We start from the raw sequence: 18986 nt of genomic DNA on the forward strand, positions 1-18986 counted from the left end.
CTCTATGCATGTAGGAGCTCACTTGGAGTTCATGGTAAGTTTTCCTCTGAGAATACTTCAAGGCTCTGCATACTTCCATCTGTCATGCACGCTTCTACCTTTCCTATGCTCTGTGAGGTGTTGTTAAGCCTCTGCACCCTGGTGACAATGGGCTTTTACAGTCAGTTGTCTGGAAACACCCAAACAAACAAGTGTGCAAGAAAACAAAGTTTACCACCAAGGCATAGGCAGTAAGAATTCAAAATAGAATGGGGCTTACCGGTTTTCCGCTATTTGACATTTTCTTTATGGAGGTAAATTGGTGCACAGCAAAGCAGACCAAGTAAGTACTCATGGGAACTGACTTCTCAAAAGTTGTTCGATTCCATTTGGCATCCAGTGCTTCTTTTTTCTATAGCAAAGGAAAAATCTTTTATTCATCCAAAGATCAATCACCGCAGGCACCAGTGGCTCACACCTGTAATCCTAGCTACTCAGGAAATTGAGATCGGAGGATCAAGGTTTAAAGCCAGCATGGACAGGAAAGTCTGTGAGACTCATATCTCCAACTAAACACCAAAAGTCAGGGCGGGGAATGTGGCTTTGGGGTAGAGTACTTGCCTAGCATGAATGAGGCCCTGGGTTCAATTCCTCAGCACCACATAATAAACAAACAAAGCACCAAAAAGTCAGAAGTAGAGTTATGGCTCAAGTGGTATAGCACTAGGCTAGTGCAATAAAAAGCTCAGGGACAGCACCCTGGCCCTGAGTTCAAGCCCCAGTACACTCCCTTGACCCAGATCAATCATGTTCCTGGACAAAGAAATTGCTTCCCCAAGTTCCACTCTCATGTCAGAGTTCTTAATTAAAGCTCAAGAGTCAGGTGGACACTGGTGCCTCACGCCTGTAATCCCAGTTACTCAGGAAGTCTCCTGAGGATCATAGTTCAAAGCCAACCTGAGGAAGCAAACATATCTGAGAGGCTCTGATCTCCAACTAACCAGCACAAAAAGCCAGAAGAGGAGCTGTGGGTCTAGTAATACAGTGCCAGCCTTAAGTGAAAAAAGCTAAAAGAAAGCATGAGGCCCTGAGTTCAGACCCCAGTGCTGACATACACACACACAAAGGGTACTCAAAGATTAAATTTTTCAAAAAGACTAAAGGCTATGTATGGTTTCTACCCGAATGTATTTCACCTTGCACCATTATAAAGATGAAAAATTCCATACAACAACCAAAGAAAGCTACTTTATTTTCAGTACTGCAATAGATTGAAGGTATTGAGGGAGCAATACAATTTTGACTTTTTATACTGGTCAGAGTATCCAGACCATGATATCTTAGGTACTGGGATTTCTTCGTGCAGAACAATACCTTGTGGAGAGGAGGAAGTGAGCAGGCACTTGCGGACTGACTATATACAGAGGGCACCAGCTGTGTCAGGAGTTATTAAAGTTAGCTTTTCTTTCTCACCTCTGATTGTCTATCCTTAAGGCTTAAGGACAGCTATGAATGTCAATGCCTCACCGACCATGGACAGAGAGCAGAATCGCATTGCTGGACAAAGCTACCACCCCATCCAGGGCCTGTGAGCCTGAGGCCCTTGTGAATCACCAGTCCTAATGCTCCAACTATGAGCACTTGCCAAACTCTTGCTGGCATTGAGACCTTATCTGAATATAGCTGAAGCAAGAAACAGCTGTGGCTCAAGTGGTAGAGTGCATGCCTAACAAGTGAGAGGTTCTGAGTTCAAACTCCAATACACCTATAAACACATACACATATGTATATGTGTTATGTGTGTGTGTATGTGTGTGTATTGTATCCACTCGCTACATGAAAAGCTTTAAAAAGAGATTCAGGAGCCTAGATCTGGTGACACATGCCTTGTTCTTAGGAGGTGAAGATCTGAGAATCTTGGTTCAAAGCCATCTCAGGCAGAAAAGTCCCTGAGACTCTGGTTTCCAATTAACCCACCAAAAAGTGGGAAGTGGAGGTGTGGTTCAAATGGTAGAGCACCAGCCTTTAGCAGAAAATGCTGAGACAGCATTCTGACCCTGACCCTGAGCCCCAGTACCAGCACAACACCAAAAAGGGGAGGGGAGATGATGGGAGGGAAGTCCCAGTGAGGTAAGCTAATACACAATGCAAGTGTAGATTTATTGGTTTTGATCTGCTAAGGACCCAGAAACTCTTCCTTCTTCTAAGCCTCTTGCCTGGATCTAGGCAAATAATAGAATGTGGGGAAAGAAACTGTGAGATGTCCAAGGGGAGATCTTAGGCAGAAGTTGACAACTCTGCCCACTTTCTCCTTCTTCCTTCATTTCCCCTCATCCATGCTAAGGCATTGTCAGGACACCATGTCCTGATACCATCTTTGAGAGGGATGCCTTATACTTTTAAGTTCATCCTTTCCTCTTTCTTCTGCAGTCTAAACTTAACTTCTCAGCTGTCTGACATGAGAGAAAACCAGCTGATAAGATAATTCACACATCAGCCGGCACCCAGTGGCTCATGCCTGTAATCGTAGCTACTCAGGAAGCTGAGATCTGAGGATCTCAGTTCAAAGCCAGCCCAGGCAGGAAAGTCCGTGAGACTTTTGTCTCCAATGAACCACCAGAAATCCGGAAGTGGTGCTGTGGCTCAACTGGTAGAGCACTAGCCTTTAGCTGAAGAGCTCAGGGACAGAACCCAGGCCCAGAGTTCAAGCCCCACAGCCTACCAAAAAAAAAAAAAAAGGTAATTCACACTAAGGTATGCATGACAGATGACAGGTTACCTTTTAACTCCTATACAGGTTTTGTTTTTTACTTTTTTATTTTTCAAGGAATATTTTATTACTTAGCAGTGTTGAATTTACTTCACGTGCATAAAGATTTCATCAAGTAATCTAATAAAATGGATTTAAAAGCCTTACAAGCAAAAGAAAAAAAAGAAGAAAGAAAGAAAGAAAAGAAAAAGGAGGGGTGAATTTTGGTGACACTATTTTAGATAATCAGAATGAAAGGGGGTATAATTTCAGCTAGGAAGTCCTTCTGGGACTAGGTAGAGGAAAAATACATCCTAGAAAGTATCTGATAATTTAATACGTCAACTATAACTTTTATGTAATCCCATTTAGTTAACCACACCATCCATTATGGAGACAAGGAGCAGAAAGAAGAGTCTTCATTATTATATAAGCAGAAATTATTATAGGCTGTTAACTATTAGACATTTGGCAAAAAAAAACAAACAACATTCTGCTTACCAGAGTATCTCTGGGCATGGCAATCTCTGAAATCGACTTCTACAATGCAGTCCTTCAGTCATGATTATTATTTATATTTTGTACCTTCAGTGTGGCTTGAATTCAGGACCTGGGCATTGTCCTTTAGTATTTCTCAAGGCTAATGTTCTACTTGTCAAGTCACTTTCAGCTTTTTAGTAGTTAATTGGAGATAAATGTCTCAAGAACTTTCCTGCCCAGGCTGGCTTTGAACCGTGATCCTCAGATCTTATCCCCCTGAGTAGTTAGGATTACAGAAATGAGCCATCAGTGCCCAGTCTCAGTAATGATTCTTTAGAGCTCTATCATCTGGTTTTCAAACTGTGTTTGTGTCCAACTATAAAGTAAAGTAGGGAGTAGGTTCTTGATTAGACTGTATCTAGGACTCCAGTTTGTCACTTATTTGTCGTGACTAGGAAATTTGGGTTGGTTAAGCAGGACTCTAAGGGATGGATTTTTTTTTGTGTTTTCTCCTGTTTAAGAACTGAAAATTATGTTATCACCAGACTATGATATCTGAGCTCCATGACTTTTTTGGACTCAAGGGGAAAAAAGAGAGAAGAACTGCTAAAATATATTCTTAATCTTCTAAGTCAACAATTAGTGAACATTTTGTCTTATAATTCATTGGATTCTCTTCCATAGCAAATCAGACGATTCAGAAGCTATTGTAAACTATTTGCGTTCAAACAAAACTTAATAATACTTACCTCTACTGGCATATTTGAGAGGGCCTCATATTCATTGGAGTGGACAATAGATATTGTGAAAGTGGCCTTTTTGTTGGGCTCATCAAAACAAGGGAAAGATTTCCTGGCATCAGTTGGTTCGTGATCAGTGGCTGCTATGCTCCTGAAAAACAAACACACCAACACAGTCTATACTGCTTCTTTCCACAGCCCCTAAATCTATGCTAATAGAAAAAGGTGTGAACGGTGTAGTTATATCTATCATCTCTCTAAATGTGAATTTCCATCTAGGAAACTGTCTAGTTACACTGAAACTCTTACCTGAAGCTTTTAATTTAACAACAAATTAATAAAAATCCTTTCAATATCTTTTTTTTTTTTTTGCCAGTCCTGGGCCTTGGACTCAGGGCCTGAGCACTGTCCCTGGCTTCTTCCCGCTCAAGGCTAGCACTCTGCCACTTGAGCCACAGCGCCGCTTCTGGCCGTTTTCTGTATATGTGGTGCTGGGGAATCGAACCTAGGGCCTCGTGTATCCGAGGCAGGCACTCTTGCCACTAGGCTATATCCCCAGCCCCTTTCAATATCTTGATCCCTAGTTTTAAATATTTTGATGCTATAACTAATAATCTGCTAGAAGAGCAAGAATTAATCCAATTATAAGAGATGTTCCCTCCACCCAAAGCCAGTGAGGCACAAGGAGATAAAACAGAGTCAGAGCAAAAGACCTGTGTCTACCTGCCCTAAGAGCAGTGAGCAGGTGTGTTCCATCCCACCACAGGGGAGTAGCTTCTAGAATCTCCAATCCTACCTTCAAAGCACATTACAAAACACACACTTTCTTTTCCATTCATAGCCAGGGCTGAGAAATCCCAGGTGAACAGAACTCTGGCCTGGTTCAAACTCACAGGAGTGAGAGAAAGATAGATAGCTTAGCAGTAGAGCACATGGGGTTCAATTTTCAGCATCAAAAACTTTTTATCAAGTGTGTGTGTGTGTGTGTGTGTGTGTGTGTGTGTGTGTGTGTGAAGGCCCTGGAGTCTGAACTCAGGGATTCATTCTCCTGCTTAATTTTTTCAGACAAAGCTGTCAATTTATCACTTGAACCACACTCCTACTCGCCCCCCACCCCCCAAAAAAACTGTTGATTAAAAAAAAATTACTTCTAAAAGGAGACAACAGCTTTCTTTGGCTATTACTAGACAGGCCTAAATTACCTAAAATGTTAATATGTATTATTGCTAGAACGCTAAAATGAATATACTATTTTCTCTAAATAATTTGCACAACAATCCACAAACATATACCATTTTCTTTTTGTATGCTCCCACTTGAGATAAGCCTCCAGTCCAACATTTTACTGGTTCATTAGAGTCTCAAGATTTTTTCTGCCAGGGCTGGCTTTGAACCTGGGTCCTCAGATCTCAGCCTTCTGAGTAGCTAGGATCACAGGTATGAGCTACCTGCACTTAGCAACACATACTTTCCCCCTGTAGCCCTATAATAACACAAGAGTTGTGTTTTATGTTTGCTCAACAGAAAGCTTAGCCGAGTAAAAAGTATAATAGAAATGAAAAGTAAAGAAATGCTGGTTTAAGTTCATCAATATTTTATGTAAGTAAAATATTGTACCCTTGATGATTCTCAGGGAGTACTTAAAATATACGAATCTAAAATATCAGATCGTCCATTAGCCCCACAAATATTATAGCATGACATCCCTCAAAGATATGTGTGCCCACACACATGATCTCATATATACACATATATACACATGTGTGCATTTGCACACATTGTTCCAGGTGCTGAGGGACAAAAGAAAGGCAGCATACACAAGGAAAGGACAGACAGTAACCACACAAGAAGTAAATTATGAGAGCTGTATAGAATGTAAAACAGTCTGAAGAGACAGAGGAAAGGGAATGAGCATCTTCAGGTGGCCCTTAGAGTAAATGATGGGCTGCCGCTTTATATGATGACAAGCAGCCAGACAGGTGAAGATGAAGGAAAACAGGTTCTAGCAGAAAGAATGGCCAAGACAATTTCCCTTGGGTGGAAAAGAACTCCCAGTGATAGGGGAAGAGAGAGCTTCGGGGTGTGGCCAAAGCCTAGCAAACCAGGATCTGAGTCCAAACACAAGCTGAGCCAGCTTTGCAGAGGAGAGATGGGGAGACTTTCACAGAGTAGAGTCTGTGTTTAATTCTGGCTCAATGATTTATTACATCCATTAATTTATCTTCAAAATATATAACAGCACAGTCAGCCTCTATCTAATAATATTTTAGCAGTTATTCCAAAAATTGTTCTCAAAATAAAAAATTACTTGTTAAGACCTTGACCAAAAAAACTGAATCTATATTTAAAAATAATAATAAGGGGCTGGGGATATAGCCTAGTGGCAAGAGTGCCTACCTCGGATACACGAGGCCCTAGGTTCGATTCCCCAGCACCACATATACAGAAAACGGCCAGAAGCGGCGCTGTGGCTCAAATGGCGGAGTGCTAGCCTTGAGCGGGAAGAAGCCAGGGACAGTGCTCAGGCCCGGAGTCCAAGGCCCAGGACTGGCCAAAAAAAAATAATAATAATAATAATAAGGGCTGGAATATGGCCTAGTGGTAGAATGCTCATCTCACATACATGAAGCCCTGGGTTAAATTCCTCAGCACCACATATATTAAAAAAAGCCAGAAGTGGCGCTGTGGCCCAAGTGGTAGAGTGCTAGCCTTGAGCAAAAAGAAGAGATGGGTGGGGTTGGTACAGACAGTGAGGTGATGGAAGAATGATGGAAGAGGGGCCATTGATCAAGACCCATTGTACTTATAAACTGACATGTAGAATTGAAACCTTTTATACAACTAAAGCTAATTTAAAAAAAACTAAATCTGTACAGAAAAGATACTTCTTCTGTAAAAGAATAACTATTGACCCATCCCATGATGTTAACTGTTCAGTAAATTGAAATTTCTAATACCTTACAGATCAGACTCTAAAAAATTTATACATTCCTGGGGTATTAAGGTTTTATAATAAGATCCAGCCAATCTTACGTTTTAGTCAGCTATCTTTTTCTTCTTAATTCTGGCTTCTGAAGTTTTGCTTCTGGCTCCCCCCCCCCACCCAGGGGGCAGAGGAAAAGGAAAAATCACTCCCCTACAAGAATCTTTCCGTTTAGTCACACATCCACATTTCAGATATAAATCAGCGAACTGATTTGGGAATGTGTGAAAGTAAGAGGGGGAATTTATATTCCCAAATGAAGGTTTATACTCATTTGATTAATTGAGTGGGGGTTAAGAGCAACCTGAGAGAGGAGACAGCCTTCCTGTGGGGAGGAGGGTGGAATTATATTTCCTAAGAAATGGCCATGGTATAGGTTTTCAAGTCCTCCATTTCCCTCTTTCTACACATTTTTAAGTATACACTCCTAAAAATCCAGGATAGAAAAAAAAATGAACTCATGCTTTCTTAAAAAAGAAAAAAGGTTCTGCCGATGGTAGGCAAAATTTGTCCTCCTAAATTACATAATCCGAGTTTGCCTGTGGACATGGTGAAGAAGTGTTGGAGGGGTATACATGGTGAAGAACTGTTGGAGGTGTGGGCATGGTGAAGAACTGTTGGAGAGGTAGACATGGTGAAGAACTGTTGGAGGTGTGTTTGTGCAGAGAATCTGGCCCACCTCAGCGATCCTCTCAGCAGGTCAGTGCAGTTCATGGGACATCTCTCCACCCACCAGACTATAATACGTGTGTTCAGAGCTAGGTGATTTAGAGAACAAACGCTCTCTTCTAGCTTGGATTCTAGCTGTACCTTTGCTGTAACAATAATCTTGAGCGGGAAGTCATATAACCTTTAGTGTCCTTAGCTGCCTTTAGTGTCCTCAGATTGTAAAACGTAGTTATCACAGCATGCCTGGCCTCTTCCCAAAGTCTGGGGACACTCACACATAGTTTAGTGGGAATTTCTTTGAGATTTATAGCATGGGGTTAGGACCTACCTCATTCTACTTCATGTAAATATAGAAGGCTAAGTATAATTCCTTGTGGTAGTGCTGTTGTTACTGTGTTAGTCTCACTATGATTCTCCTCCTTCCTCAGCCTCAAGAGTACAGGGCTTATTGGAGGGGAGGGGGGACCATCACATCAAATCCTAACTGATAGAGCATTTTCTACAACCTAAGGTATTTAAAACTCGTTTGTTTGCTTAGACTATGCACTGGAACTGAATTATTTTGTGTATAAACATTATAGGACATTGGACTGGTTACTTTTCTCACCAGTCACAAATTGCCAATAGAAACAGCTTTAAGAAAGGCTTACTTTGGCTCACAGCTTCAGAGATTTCAGTCCACTGTCCTTGGTTCTATTGATTCTAGGCTCCTAGCGAAGCACAAGGTTTTAGTGGTGGGAACATTTGGAGGGGAGGCTGCCTAGCTCATGGCTGACAGGAAACACCCCCACAGAGAACAAAGGACCATGAGCCAGACCTAACTTTCAAAAGTAGCCTCAAATGACCTACTTCCACCAGCTAGACTCCACCTCTTGAAGTTTCCATACTTCCCAAAACAGCGCCACCAGATGGAGACCAAGAGTCCAACACATGGTCTAAAGTGGAGCATTTCATATTCTAACCATAACTGTAAAATTTTGTGTGTGTGTGCCTGTCCTGGGACTTGAACTCAAGACCTGGTCTCTGTCCCTGAGCTTTTTTCTTCAAGGCCAGCCCTCTTGAATAGAAATATTGCTCTACTTCCAGCTTTTTGCTAGTTAATTGGAGATAAGACTCTTATATACTTTCCTGACCAGGCTGACTTTGAACCACAATCCTCAGATCAGCTAGGATTACAGGTGTGAGTCATTGCCTGTCAAATGTAACTATTTTTAAAACTGATAAGCTGTTGCTTTTCTCATGTACTACTGAAGAACTCAGAAGCCTCTGTTGATTTATGCCAATCCATCCATGATGACTAAGTTTTTCTAAATATGATGCAAATTTGAAAATAAAGTAAATAAGACAGCAAGATAAAACAATTTTATATCACAGTTTCCCAGGAGAGTATTTCCTCAGTGATTAGAATTCTTTTTGAAATCTGATGAGTTGTGTTGCAAATTAACTAAAAAATGCCTAAGACATAGCACAGTAGGTTCATAAGTAACTCTTCCACATGTCCTTATAATTACCTTCAGAGGAAAATGAGCTGAGGTAAACAGTTCTCCATAGATACCTATCTATGGGATGTTAATAAATGACCACTGGCCCTAACACATGATTTTAAAAAAATCCATTTAGCCTGCTAATTTACCAGTGGGAAGAAAATTCCTCTAATTTCTCAGAGTCTCAGGTCAAGGTGACCTGAGAAGAGAAAAGGAAGTCCAGTTGACTCTGAATCAACTGAAAAAAAATCCTCCCTCCTGCCAAATCTGCCTGATTATCTCATAAATAACTTTCCCACTGTAGACTCTTGGGTCATGTTCAGCAATTTCATAACTTAAGCCAGTAAAATAAACACCAGTGTTTGGGTGAAATCCTTAAACAAAGGACTTGTCATGCAGGAGCAGCAGCCACAAATGCTAAGTATCTTAGCAGAGCAAATCAAGGGTTCCAGAATTGTGCAGAGGAGCTAACATAGTCAGTACAAGGAAACCCACTGAGATTACGAAGACCTCAGTGTTTGGAGGTTTGAGTGACCCAGCCAATTACCTAATTCAATTTCCAGTTATTTGATTTTCTATTCAGAAGATACACAAGGTCAAGTCATTTTTTTTTCCAAAAAAAATTCATTTTCCTTGCTTCCAAAATAAAGGAAACTACTAAAGCATTTGGCAACGAATCAACAGAACCTTCTCCAAAATCTCACTTTTGACTGATAATATATCTTAGTCACTTGACAGATCAAGCTGAGAATGTAGTACTTGCTGACTACAAATAAAATGTCAAGATAATACACGATTTCATTGGCTAAAGTATAGTTTATATAGGGCTAAAACACCATGGAGTAAACCTCTTGAACAATCAGCAGACAGTTTAAGAAAATGAAATCTAGAAAGCTGAAACAAGATTGGAAGAGAGGATAGTAAGAGAGGATTAAAGAATGAGAAAATGAACAGGGACATGTTACATTGTAACCCCCTTGTACAATGTTCTGAAGTTTAGATAATTAAAAAAAATCCCCTTGTTTAGAGCATAGACATCCATGCATATGAGAATTACACACACACACACACACACACACGCATACATGCACGCACGCACATGCATGATCATCTCATTGATTTTTCTATTTGCCTCATAACAAATTTAAACCATTTACTTCAGACTTATTCAAATGTCTGTGAGTTATCTCTTCTTAGATATCTGACAAAGCCTTCAAGAGGTCTAATATAGAACCTGTAGGCTTTCCCTCTAGCTTAGCTCCTTTTTTTCTATTTTCATTAGAAATCAAAGATGAGCCCTATCCTAGATCCCTAAATTTAGTCCCTCCCACTGTCAATCATTCTGCAGATCTGCTTTTCTCCATGGGCGTTCTTCCCTCCCTCCAGAAATTACTGTGTTTTTTGGACAATCCCTTTGGATGATCTCCCTTGGGTCATCAAAGTGTCTTCTGTAGACTTGGCTGTTGATTGCCTTCTTTCCTTCTCCATCCACATCTAGAGTCACTGGTTAACACTGCTAGCCTGTCATTGTTATCCTCTCTCTTCTACCCTGTGTAGTACCCAGGGTTACCTCTGCCTAGCCTCTTCATAATAACCGCCATCCCTCCTAGGTTAAAGTTCTTGTCCTATTATGATTACCTGGAAAATTTTTTACCTTTACATTAGCCTCCGTCTATGGAAATCCCCTCATAGTAATGTCAAAATTCAATTTAAACCCTGGCAGTTATGAAAAACATCCTGAAAATCCAAATTAGAGGTATCTGTCCCTCTTTTTAAATTCTTGTACTTCCTGTCCATTCCAATGATTTTTGGTCCTTAAACCATGCATTCCAACGCCAAAAAAAGACGTGACAAATTTTTCCCTTCCAAAAGGGTGGGAAGTGGGAATAAAGGGTAATTTTCCACTATGACAAAGTAGAAGGGGGTAATGGTGTTGGTGAAAGCTGAACTTACTACTTATAGGACAGGGGCTTTTGCAACACACTATGTCCCGGCATGTGCAAAGTATATGAAACTCAGGAAGCCTATGTGAAAATATTTGCATATATTCATATAATCATACTTGAATACTTACATAGCTCTTCTCAGGAACTCCCTCAGAAGCTTCCAGAGTCACAGATAGGAAACTTCACACTGTATTAGTCTGCACCCCCATTATGCCAACCCTGGGGCTTGAACTCAGAGCCCGGTTCTGTTCCTGAGCCTTTTTGCCCAAGGCTAGTGTTCTACCACTTGAGGGGTGCCCTCAAGTGGTAGACTGCTTGCCTAGCAAGTGTGAGGCAGTGAGTTCAAGAAATAAAAATGGGGCTGGGAATGGGGCTTAATGATAGGGGTTTTGCCTAGCATGCATGAAGCCCTTAGCACCACATAAACAGAAAAGGATGGAAGTGGAGCTGTGGCTTGAGATAGAGTGCTAGCCTTGAGCAAAAAGAAGCCAGGGACAGTGATCAGGCCTTGAGTCCCAAGCCCCAGGCTTGGCAAAGAGAAAGAGAGAGAGGGAGGGAGGGAGGGAGGGAAGGAGGGAGGGAGGGAGGGAGAGAGGGAGGGAGGGAGGGAGGGAGGGAGGGAGGGAGGAAGGAAGGAAGGAAGGAAGGAAGGAAGGAAGGAAGGAAGGAAGGAAGGAAGGAAGGAAGGAAGGAAGGAAGAGAGAGAAAAAAATGGCCTTATTGCACAAACTAATTTTTTTGTATGCTGGTCCTGGGTCTAGAACTCAGGTCCTGGGCACTGTCCCTGAGCTTTTTTGCTCAAGGCTAGCATTCTACCATTTGAGCAACTCATCACTTCCAGCCTTTTTGGTGGTTAATTGGAGACAAGAGTCTCACAGACTTTCCTGCCCTGTCTGGCTTCAAACCTCAGTCTTTAGATCTCAGCCTTCTGAGTAGGTAGGATTACAGGCGTGAGCCACTGGCACCCAGCAGCACAAACTAACTTAACTCAACAATGTCTCCTTTCTTTCCATTTTTTTCCATGCCAGGTCTATTAAGAACTCTGCGAAATTATATGTGAGAATAACCTAAACACTGGGAAAGAAATGAGTGTTTGGGAGAAGAAAATATACACATTGGAGATATGAAGGGAGATTTTTTTTTGGGGGGGGGAGGGGAAGAAGATGGGAATTCCTGTCTAGGATAATGAGAAAGTGTAGGAGAAAGACTATGGGGTGAGGAACTCATCCCAAAGATCACAATTCTTGTCAACTGCTATTTCTCAGACACCCATAGACTTGTGAGTAAGAAGGGGTGTGTTAGAAAGGAGAAGTGACTTAAAATTTCTCAAGATTTCTCCTCCAGGATCTGCCCCTGGCATGATCATTTATTACTGCTAAGAAACTAAACTTTAGGATTCACTTGCTTTGTCCACTCTCTCTTTAACTCTCAGTCCTGAGGAAAAGAACCCTGGATTTGTTGTTTCCTCTTTGTGAGCTTTAATCTGACTGGTTTAGTTCTGAAAATACAGGGAATGCTGATTATAGTACTAAGTGTAAACATGTTTTGTTTCCATTGATGTCACATTGATATCTCAAACTACCTAACACTCAGCTCCCAAATTAAGTCTAATGTTAAGGCAGAAAGGTCAGAAAATAGACTTTTTAGAAATTAAATTAGTGAGACACGTGCACTCTATGTTTGTCAATGGCATCACTATTTACAATAACAAAAAAACAACAGAATCAACCAGATTGTTATCACAGCTGATAAGCAGATATATCTACACAATGGTATATCTACACAATGGAATACTATTCAGTCAACTAAAGGATAAAAATTTTGCTTCTCTGTAGCAATGAGTGGAAGTGGAGATCATTATGTTGTTCAGTAAAACATGACCAACATTGTTGAGCAAGCACTGTATGAGCTCACTGATAGGGAATCTGAAAAAGTTGGTTTCAGAGAGGTGGAGAGTAGAAGAGTATTTACCAGGGAGTGGAGAGGGAAGGAAGTAAGAAAGGATGGGGAAACTTTGGTCTGTGAGAACAAAGTTACAGTTAGATAAAAGCTAGAGGAGCTGGTGTACTATTGCATAATAAGGTGATTGCATATACTGCAGATTTCAAAAAAAAAATCTAGATGAAAGGATTTTGAATCTTTTCCTCACAACATTCAAAGAGACAGACACACTCTGATGTGAACGTGACACAATGTATACATGCATCAAACTATCCCACAAATCTGTACAATTTTAATCGGTCAAATAACTGAGAACATGGATTTTGGCTCTGTACTTAAAAATGTGTTTGTAAGGTCTGTAGAAACATGATATGTGCTGAAGCGCACTGCTTGGGGCTGTCCTGTGACCTCGCCCTGGCGAGGATTGGGGATTTCGTGGATGAGAACCCTCCTCTACCTCCCAGGGACTGCATTGTCAAAATGCTCGTATAGGATTAGAAGAAAGAAAAAGTACTATAATGCATTTTTCTCCTGTGTTTAAAATCTTTTACAACAAGAAAAGTAAGTGTTCCATTTAGCCTAAATGGGGTTGTTGAGAAAATTCTGGACCAGCTCCAAAGCCATGTGTAACACAGTCCTAGAAACATCCTGTGCAATGTGAAAGCTCTGACCCATGGCTGTTGACCAACTGCAGTTACCAGTCCTGTGTCCATTTCCACTGGAAACTGGTCAACTCAGGATGTCCGGTCCTCAGTGAGAACCCAGCTGGGTAGTTGCTTCCTCCCCAAGCTTGCTACCATTTTGCATTGATCAACCTAACATTAAGCTGATTCTTCAGAGTAGCCCTCTCAAATATGTATGTGTGTGTAACACACACACATTTCTGGGGATAGAGTTAACTAATATAGAAAAGTAATCCAAGAAGTCAGAGTGAGTATCATATATTTGAGTATATGATGTATCTTAAACTTACATATCAGCTAACAGATATATGAATGGAAATTTGTTCCATAATTGGGGCCTCTACTATAGTATGTAAAATTTTACTTCATTTATTTAATAACTAGTTTGTTAAATTTGCTATCATCTTTACAACCTATGAATTAGTTTATCAAACTTTTGGTGAGTAAAAAAAACTTTTTGATTCATTTTCACTTTACATTAATGGATTTTCAGAATCCTTGTAAGATGAATAGAATGTCTTTTTCTCTCAGAAATTAGCATACACTATAGAAAAATCACTATGCTGTGGTAGGGCTTAGAGAAATAGTACGTAGAATTTGAGAGATATTATTTGAAGGTCAGTAGGGAGCCCTACATGTACACATTTTCTTGTATACATATGTGTAACACACATTCGTGCAAACAAAAATTCACCTGGAGAGAAAATCACAAAGGTGCAATACCCAAGCGCCTCTTCATATGTATATAAAACAATATACATACTGAAATGAATTCCAAAGATATGGAAACAAAGGACTCTTCTTAATTTGTATTTTCTTTGCTGATGATTCTGCATTCTTTACCTATGTACAGCATATTTATGTGCACGTAGGAAGGTGGAGAGAGGGCACAGAATCTGAGGGAAAATTCGGGTGAAAAAGTGTAGCAATGGCATGCTCTGGATGGAAGTGAGCTATGCAACTTGTAGGCTGAGCTGGGAGGGAGGGAATGGGAGAGAGTGAGGGAACAGAAGACACTGTGCAAAAGGAAATGTACTTATAACCCCTCTGGATAGTGCCTCTATAATAACAATGAAGTAAATTAATAAATAAAACAAAATAAAAAGAAATTTACTTGCAAACTTTTAAATGTGTGTGGGTGTGTGTGCATGTGTATAATGGTAAAGTTAAAAGTTAAAAATAGTGCATAGTTATTTACAAAGATCTTCATTACATTAAATAGGAACAGTTCAAATACATTTAATGGGAAGTTAGGCACTGGTGGCTCCCACCTGTAACCCTAGCTACTCAGAAGGCTGAGATCTGAGAACTGCAGTTCAAAGCCAACTGAGCAAAAGAGACTATGAGACTGTCACCTCCAATTAATCACTAAAAAGCCAGAAATGGAGTTGTGGCTCAAGTGGTAGCATGCTAGCCTTCAGCAAGTAAGAGCCTAATAACAAGACCCAGGCCCCAAGTTCAAGTTCCAGACCGGCACGCACACAAAATGCATATAATGACAAAATTGAATTAATTACATTAGAATTATATAATGACCTACCACAAATTCAATGGAAGTGTATCAATGGATATGTTAAACAGTGGATGTGATGTTGAAAACTCATGGTGCACACTTACTACCATACAACATAATGTCATATTTGTTTCAAAAATTAAATAAATACAAAGGGTGCCTACCTAAACATTAAGAAGGGCTATCCTTGGATAGTGAATATATTGATGTCTCTCTGCATTGACTATGCTTTATTCATGTCATGAATAAATGAAACATTTCAAGTTCCTTGGTATTTTATATACTTTCACCCAGCAATTTTATTTTTAGTGTAATAACCTAACCCAAGAAAATGAAGAGATATACACATGTAGTAGATGTATGTTCAATTATGTTCTTGTTTATAATGATTAAATACTAGAAGTAACTTAGATGCCCAACAATAGGGGATATAACACAATCATATGTGTGTGTGCATGCACACCCGGGTATGCATGTCAGTCCTGGGGCTTGGACTCAAGGCCTGGATGTTGTCCCTGAGTTTTTGGGCTCAAGGCTAATCCTCTACCACTGGAACCATGGCTCCACTTCCAGATGTTTTGGTAGTTAATTGGAGATAAAAGTCTCATGGACTTGACTGCCCAGGCTGACTTTGAACCATGATCTACATATCTCAGCCTAGGATTACAGCTATGAGCTGCCAGTGTCTGGCTATTACACAATCTTTAAAATCATATTCTTGAAAATATTTTAAAATAAGAAGCATGTTTATGATCTACCAAACTTACAAGTCACATAGCTAGATAAGCAAATAGAGTACACTTTTAATACTGGTTGCTTAGAAAAGTATTAAGATGTACATGAACATGTTTACTAGGCTTCCTACTGGATTGTGAAGTTTTGTATAAAAATTATGTTTTGGGGCTGGGAATATGGCCTAGTGGTAAAGTGCTTGCCTCGTATACATGAAGCCCTGGGTTCGATTTCTCAGCACCGCATATATAGAAAACAGCCAGAAGTGGTGCTGTGGCTCAAGTGGCAGAGTGCTAGCCTTGAGCAAAAAGAAGCCAGGGACAGTGCTCAGGCCCTGAGTCAAAGCCCCAGGACTGGCAACAGAAACAAAACCAAACAAAAAAAAATGTTTCCTCCAATGTAATTTTAAAATAGAAACAATAAATAAACTTGTTACATTTCTAGCAATGGTATGATTTAGGATTGATATGTGCACAATCTTGCCAGATATTTTCTGTGAATTACTATGAACTTCTCCTACAATTAGTATATACCAGACAGTCTTGAAGAACTATTTAAAGTTTTGGGTTTTTTTTTATTCCCTGGTTCTTTCTCACAAACAGTAGTAGGAATTTTAACCAAAAGGTCTGCTTGGCTCTACAAAAATGTTTCAAACAAGAGAGGAAAAGGATGTCAAGTAAGCTGACTGCCAGACTCACACTGCTGACCTGTGACACTAAACTTTCTTAATCATTTATTTACCTCTTCATAATCCAAGCATACAGAGCTCAGGGCAGTTCCAGGGGCAGTGACAGCTCAGGTGGAGTGTAGCTGTCTCCCAGGTGCAAGAGCTATTCCCAAGCATAAAGATTTGTGTGAGTTCAGTAAGAGACCTTATGCCTTTACCACAACTCTGGTAATAGTCACTGATTCATGTAAATATGATCCAGCTAGCATGATGGATGGATGGATGCATGGATGGATGGATGGATGGATGGATGGGCAGGCAAGGAGGCAGGCAGACAGACAGCATAGATAAAGATAGATATGGTAGATAACATAAAATATAAATATTAAACATAAGTGTATATATGTATATATCTATGCTATAATTAAGTAATTAGGTGCAATAAATGTGTGTATACATATATGGCATACATTTACATACATCTACCTATTTTCTCTCCTAATGAGTAATGGCACCAACATTTATCCCCAGGTTGTCACTGATGATGCATGAGCTCAGGGAAGATTTCCTGAGAGTCTACCAGTAAAACACAGGAGACAAAGAGACACAGCCTTAGCCAGGCAACAATGGCTCACACATCTGTAATCCTAGCTACTCGGGAGGCTGAGATCCGAAAATTCCAGTTCAAAGCCAGCCTGGACAGATAGACAAATCAGACACACTCTTATCTCCAACGAAACACCAAAAGGTGGGCAGTTGGAGATGTGTCTCAGGTGGTAGCATGCCAGCCCTAAGTGGAAAAAGCTAAGGGGTCTGGGGGGAGAGACAGAGAGACAGAGAGGGGGGGAGGGAGGGAAGGAAGGAAGGAGGGAGGGAGGGAGGGAGGGAGGGAGGAAGGAGGAAGGAAGGAAGGAAGGAAGGAAGGAAGGAAGGAAGGAAGGAAGGAAGGAAGGAAGGAAGGAAGGAAGGAAGGAAGGAAGGAAGGAAGGAAGGAAACGTTTGCTCTTCACCACAAACTTTTCATGTGGTTCTCTGCGATCTCGGGATGAGCCTTGCGGAAGCCGACAGGGCAGGAATGCTTGCTTCTGGGATGAGCCCGTCGGAGCTGAAAGCCAGGTAGATAAAGGAGCAAACAGCAATTAAGAGAGGCCGAGGAGGGACGGCCCGGCAGCAGGAGGCAGCAGCGGACAGACGGGTGGGCGCCGCCCAGCCACCCCGAGACCCTTACTTGATCTTCCCGTCCTCGATGTAGGTGGTCCGGTAGAAGCCCACTAGGGATCCGTTCAGCCAGCCCGCGAAGTCCAGGCTCAGGACGTAGGGGCCGCTGGCCCCGGTGGGCTTCAGCTCCTCCTCCGCCTCCACCACCAGGTACTCCAGCTTCTTGTACTCGAAGCAGCGCCTCACCCGCAGCGGCCGCCCCGAGGGCGCGCGCAGCTCGGGGAGCCGCGTGATGCGGGCGTCGCGGAGGTGCAGCCACAGGTGCGGCGTGGGCGCGCTCAGGCGCACGGCGATGCTCACGCGGCCCGTGTAGCTGTCCTCCTCCAGCACCGGCCGCACCTCCAGGTCGTAGTGCTCGGGATCACGAACTCGGGGAGCCTGAAGTTGATCCACGCTCCGCTTTCGTCTAGGCTGGCGGGACAGACGCTCGGGTCGTGGGGAGGAAGATCCGAGGGGCTGGCGGTGGGATGCTGGGGAGATGGAGCCGGAGCGGGGTCCTGGCTGGACGCACACGTCCTGGTTAAGCCCACGGAGAGCCCCACGATCAGCCCCACCGCCACCACCACGGTGCAGATGATGGCCACATGTGTGGAGCGGATGCAGTAGCGCTTAGAGCCTTCTTCCTCGGCAAAGTTCATTGTTGTTTCCCCACGCAAATGGGACTCATTAAAAAAAAAAAAGATGTTAAATTTAACTACCCGACGTCAGCAGCAGACTTCCTTTTTCCCCCTCTCTCTCTCCTCTGTGGGGAGGAATCTCGGCTTTGGCAGCCGGTCTGCTTTTTCCACACCTCTCCCTCCGGCTGCTTTTCTAGTCCCTTCCCTTCCCACCAGCCACTCCTGGAGCGGGGCTGAGGAGCGGAGGCGGCGCGAGGCTCCGAACGCCGCGGAGGTGGAGGAAGCCGCGGCCCAGAACGCTGAGGACGCTCTCCCTTATAAACAGCCCGGTCCTACCCCTGCCCTCCCCGGCCCCAGTGAGTTAAATATAAAACAAGGCTTCGCTCAGCAGCCAATGGGAGGATCTCTCTCTCTCTCTCTCTCTCTCTCTCTCTCTCTCTCTCTCTCTCTCTCTCTCTCTCTCTCTCTCTCTCTCTCTCTCTCTCTCTCTCTCTCTCTCTCTCTCCCTGTCTTTCTTCTCTCTCTTCTCTTCCCTCTTGCTTTTCTTTCATCTCTCTTTCGCCCCCTCTTCTCTCACTCACTCTC

General features: G+C 42.1%; 1 protein-coding gene across 1 annotated transcript in view; it reads right to left on the bottom strand.

Moving 5' to 3' along the window:
• Positions 1 to 18422, bottom strand: part of LOC125341389 (glutamyl aminopeptidase) — a 77892-nt gene extending 59470 nt beyond the window's left edge. Inside the window, 4 exon segments of the mRNA XM_048333390.1 lie at positions 260 to 391; positions 3958 to 4099; positions 17795 to 18146; positions 18149 to 18422. Coding sequence (XP_048189347.1) covers positions 260 to 391; positions 3958 to 4099; positions 17795 to 18146; positions 18149 to 18422 — 900 coding nt within the window.
• Between the last annotated feature and the right edge of the window lie 564 nt (positions 18423 to 18986).

The sequence above is a fragment of the Perognathus longimembris genome, chromosome 24 (genome assembly GCF_023159225.1).
Source record: "Perognathus longimembris pacificus isolate PPM17 chromosome 24, ASM2315922v1, whole genome shotgun sequence".
NCBI lineage: Eukaryota > Metazoa > Chordata > Mammalia > Rodentia > Heteromyidae > Perognathus > Perognathus longimembris.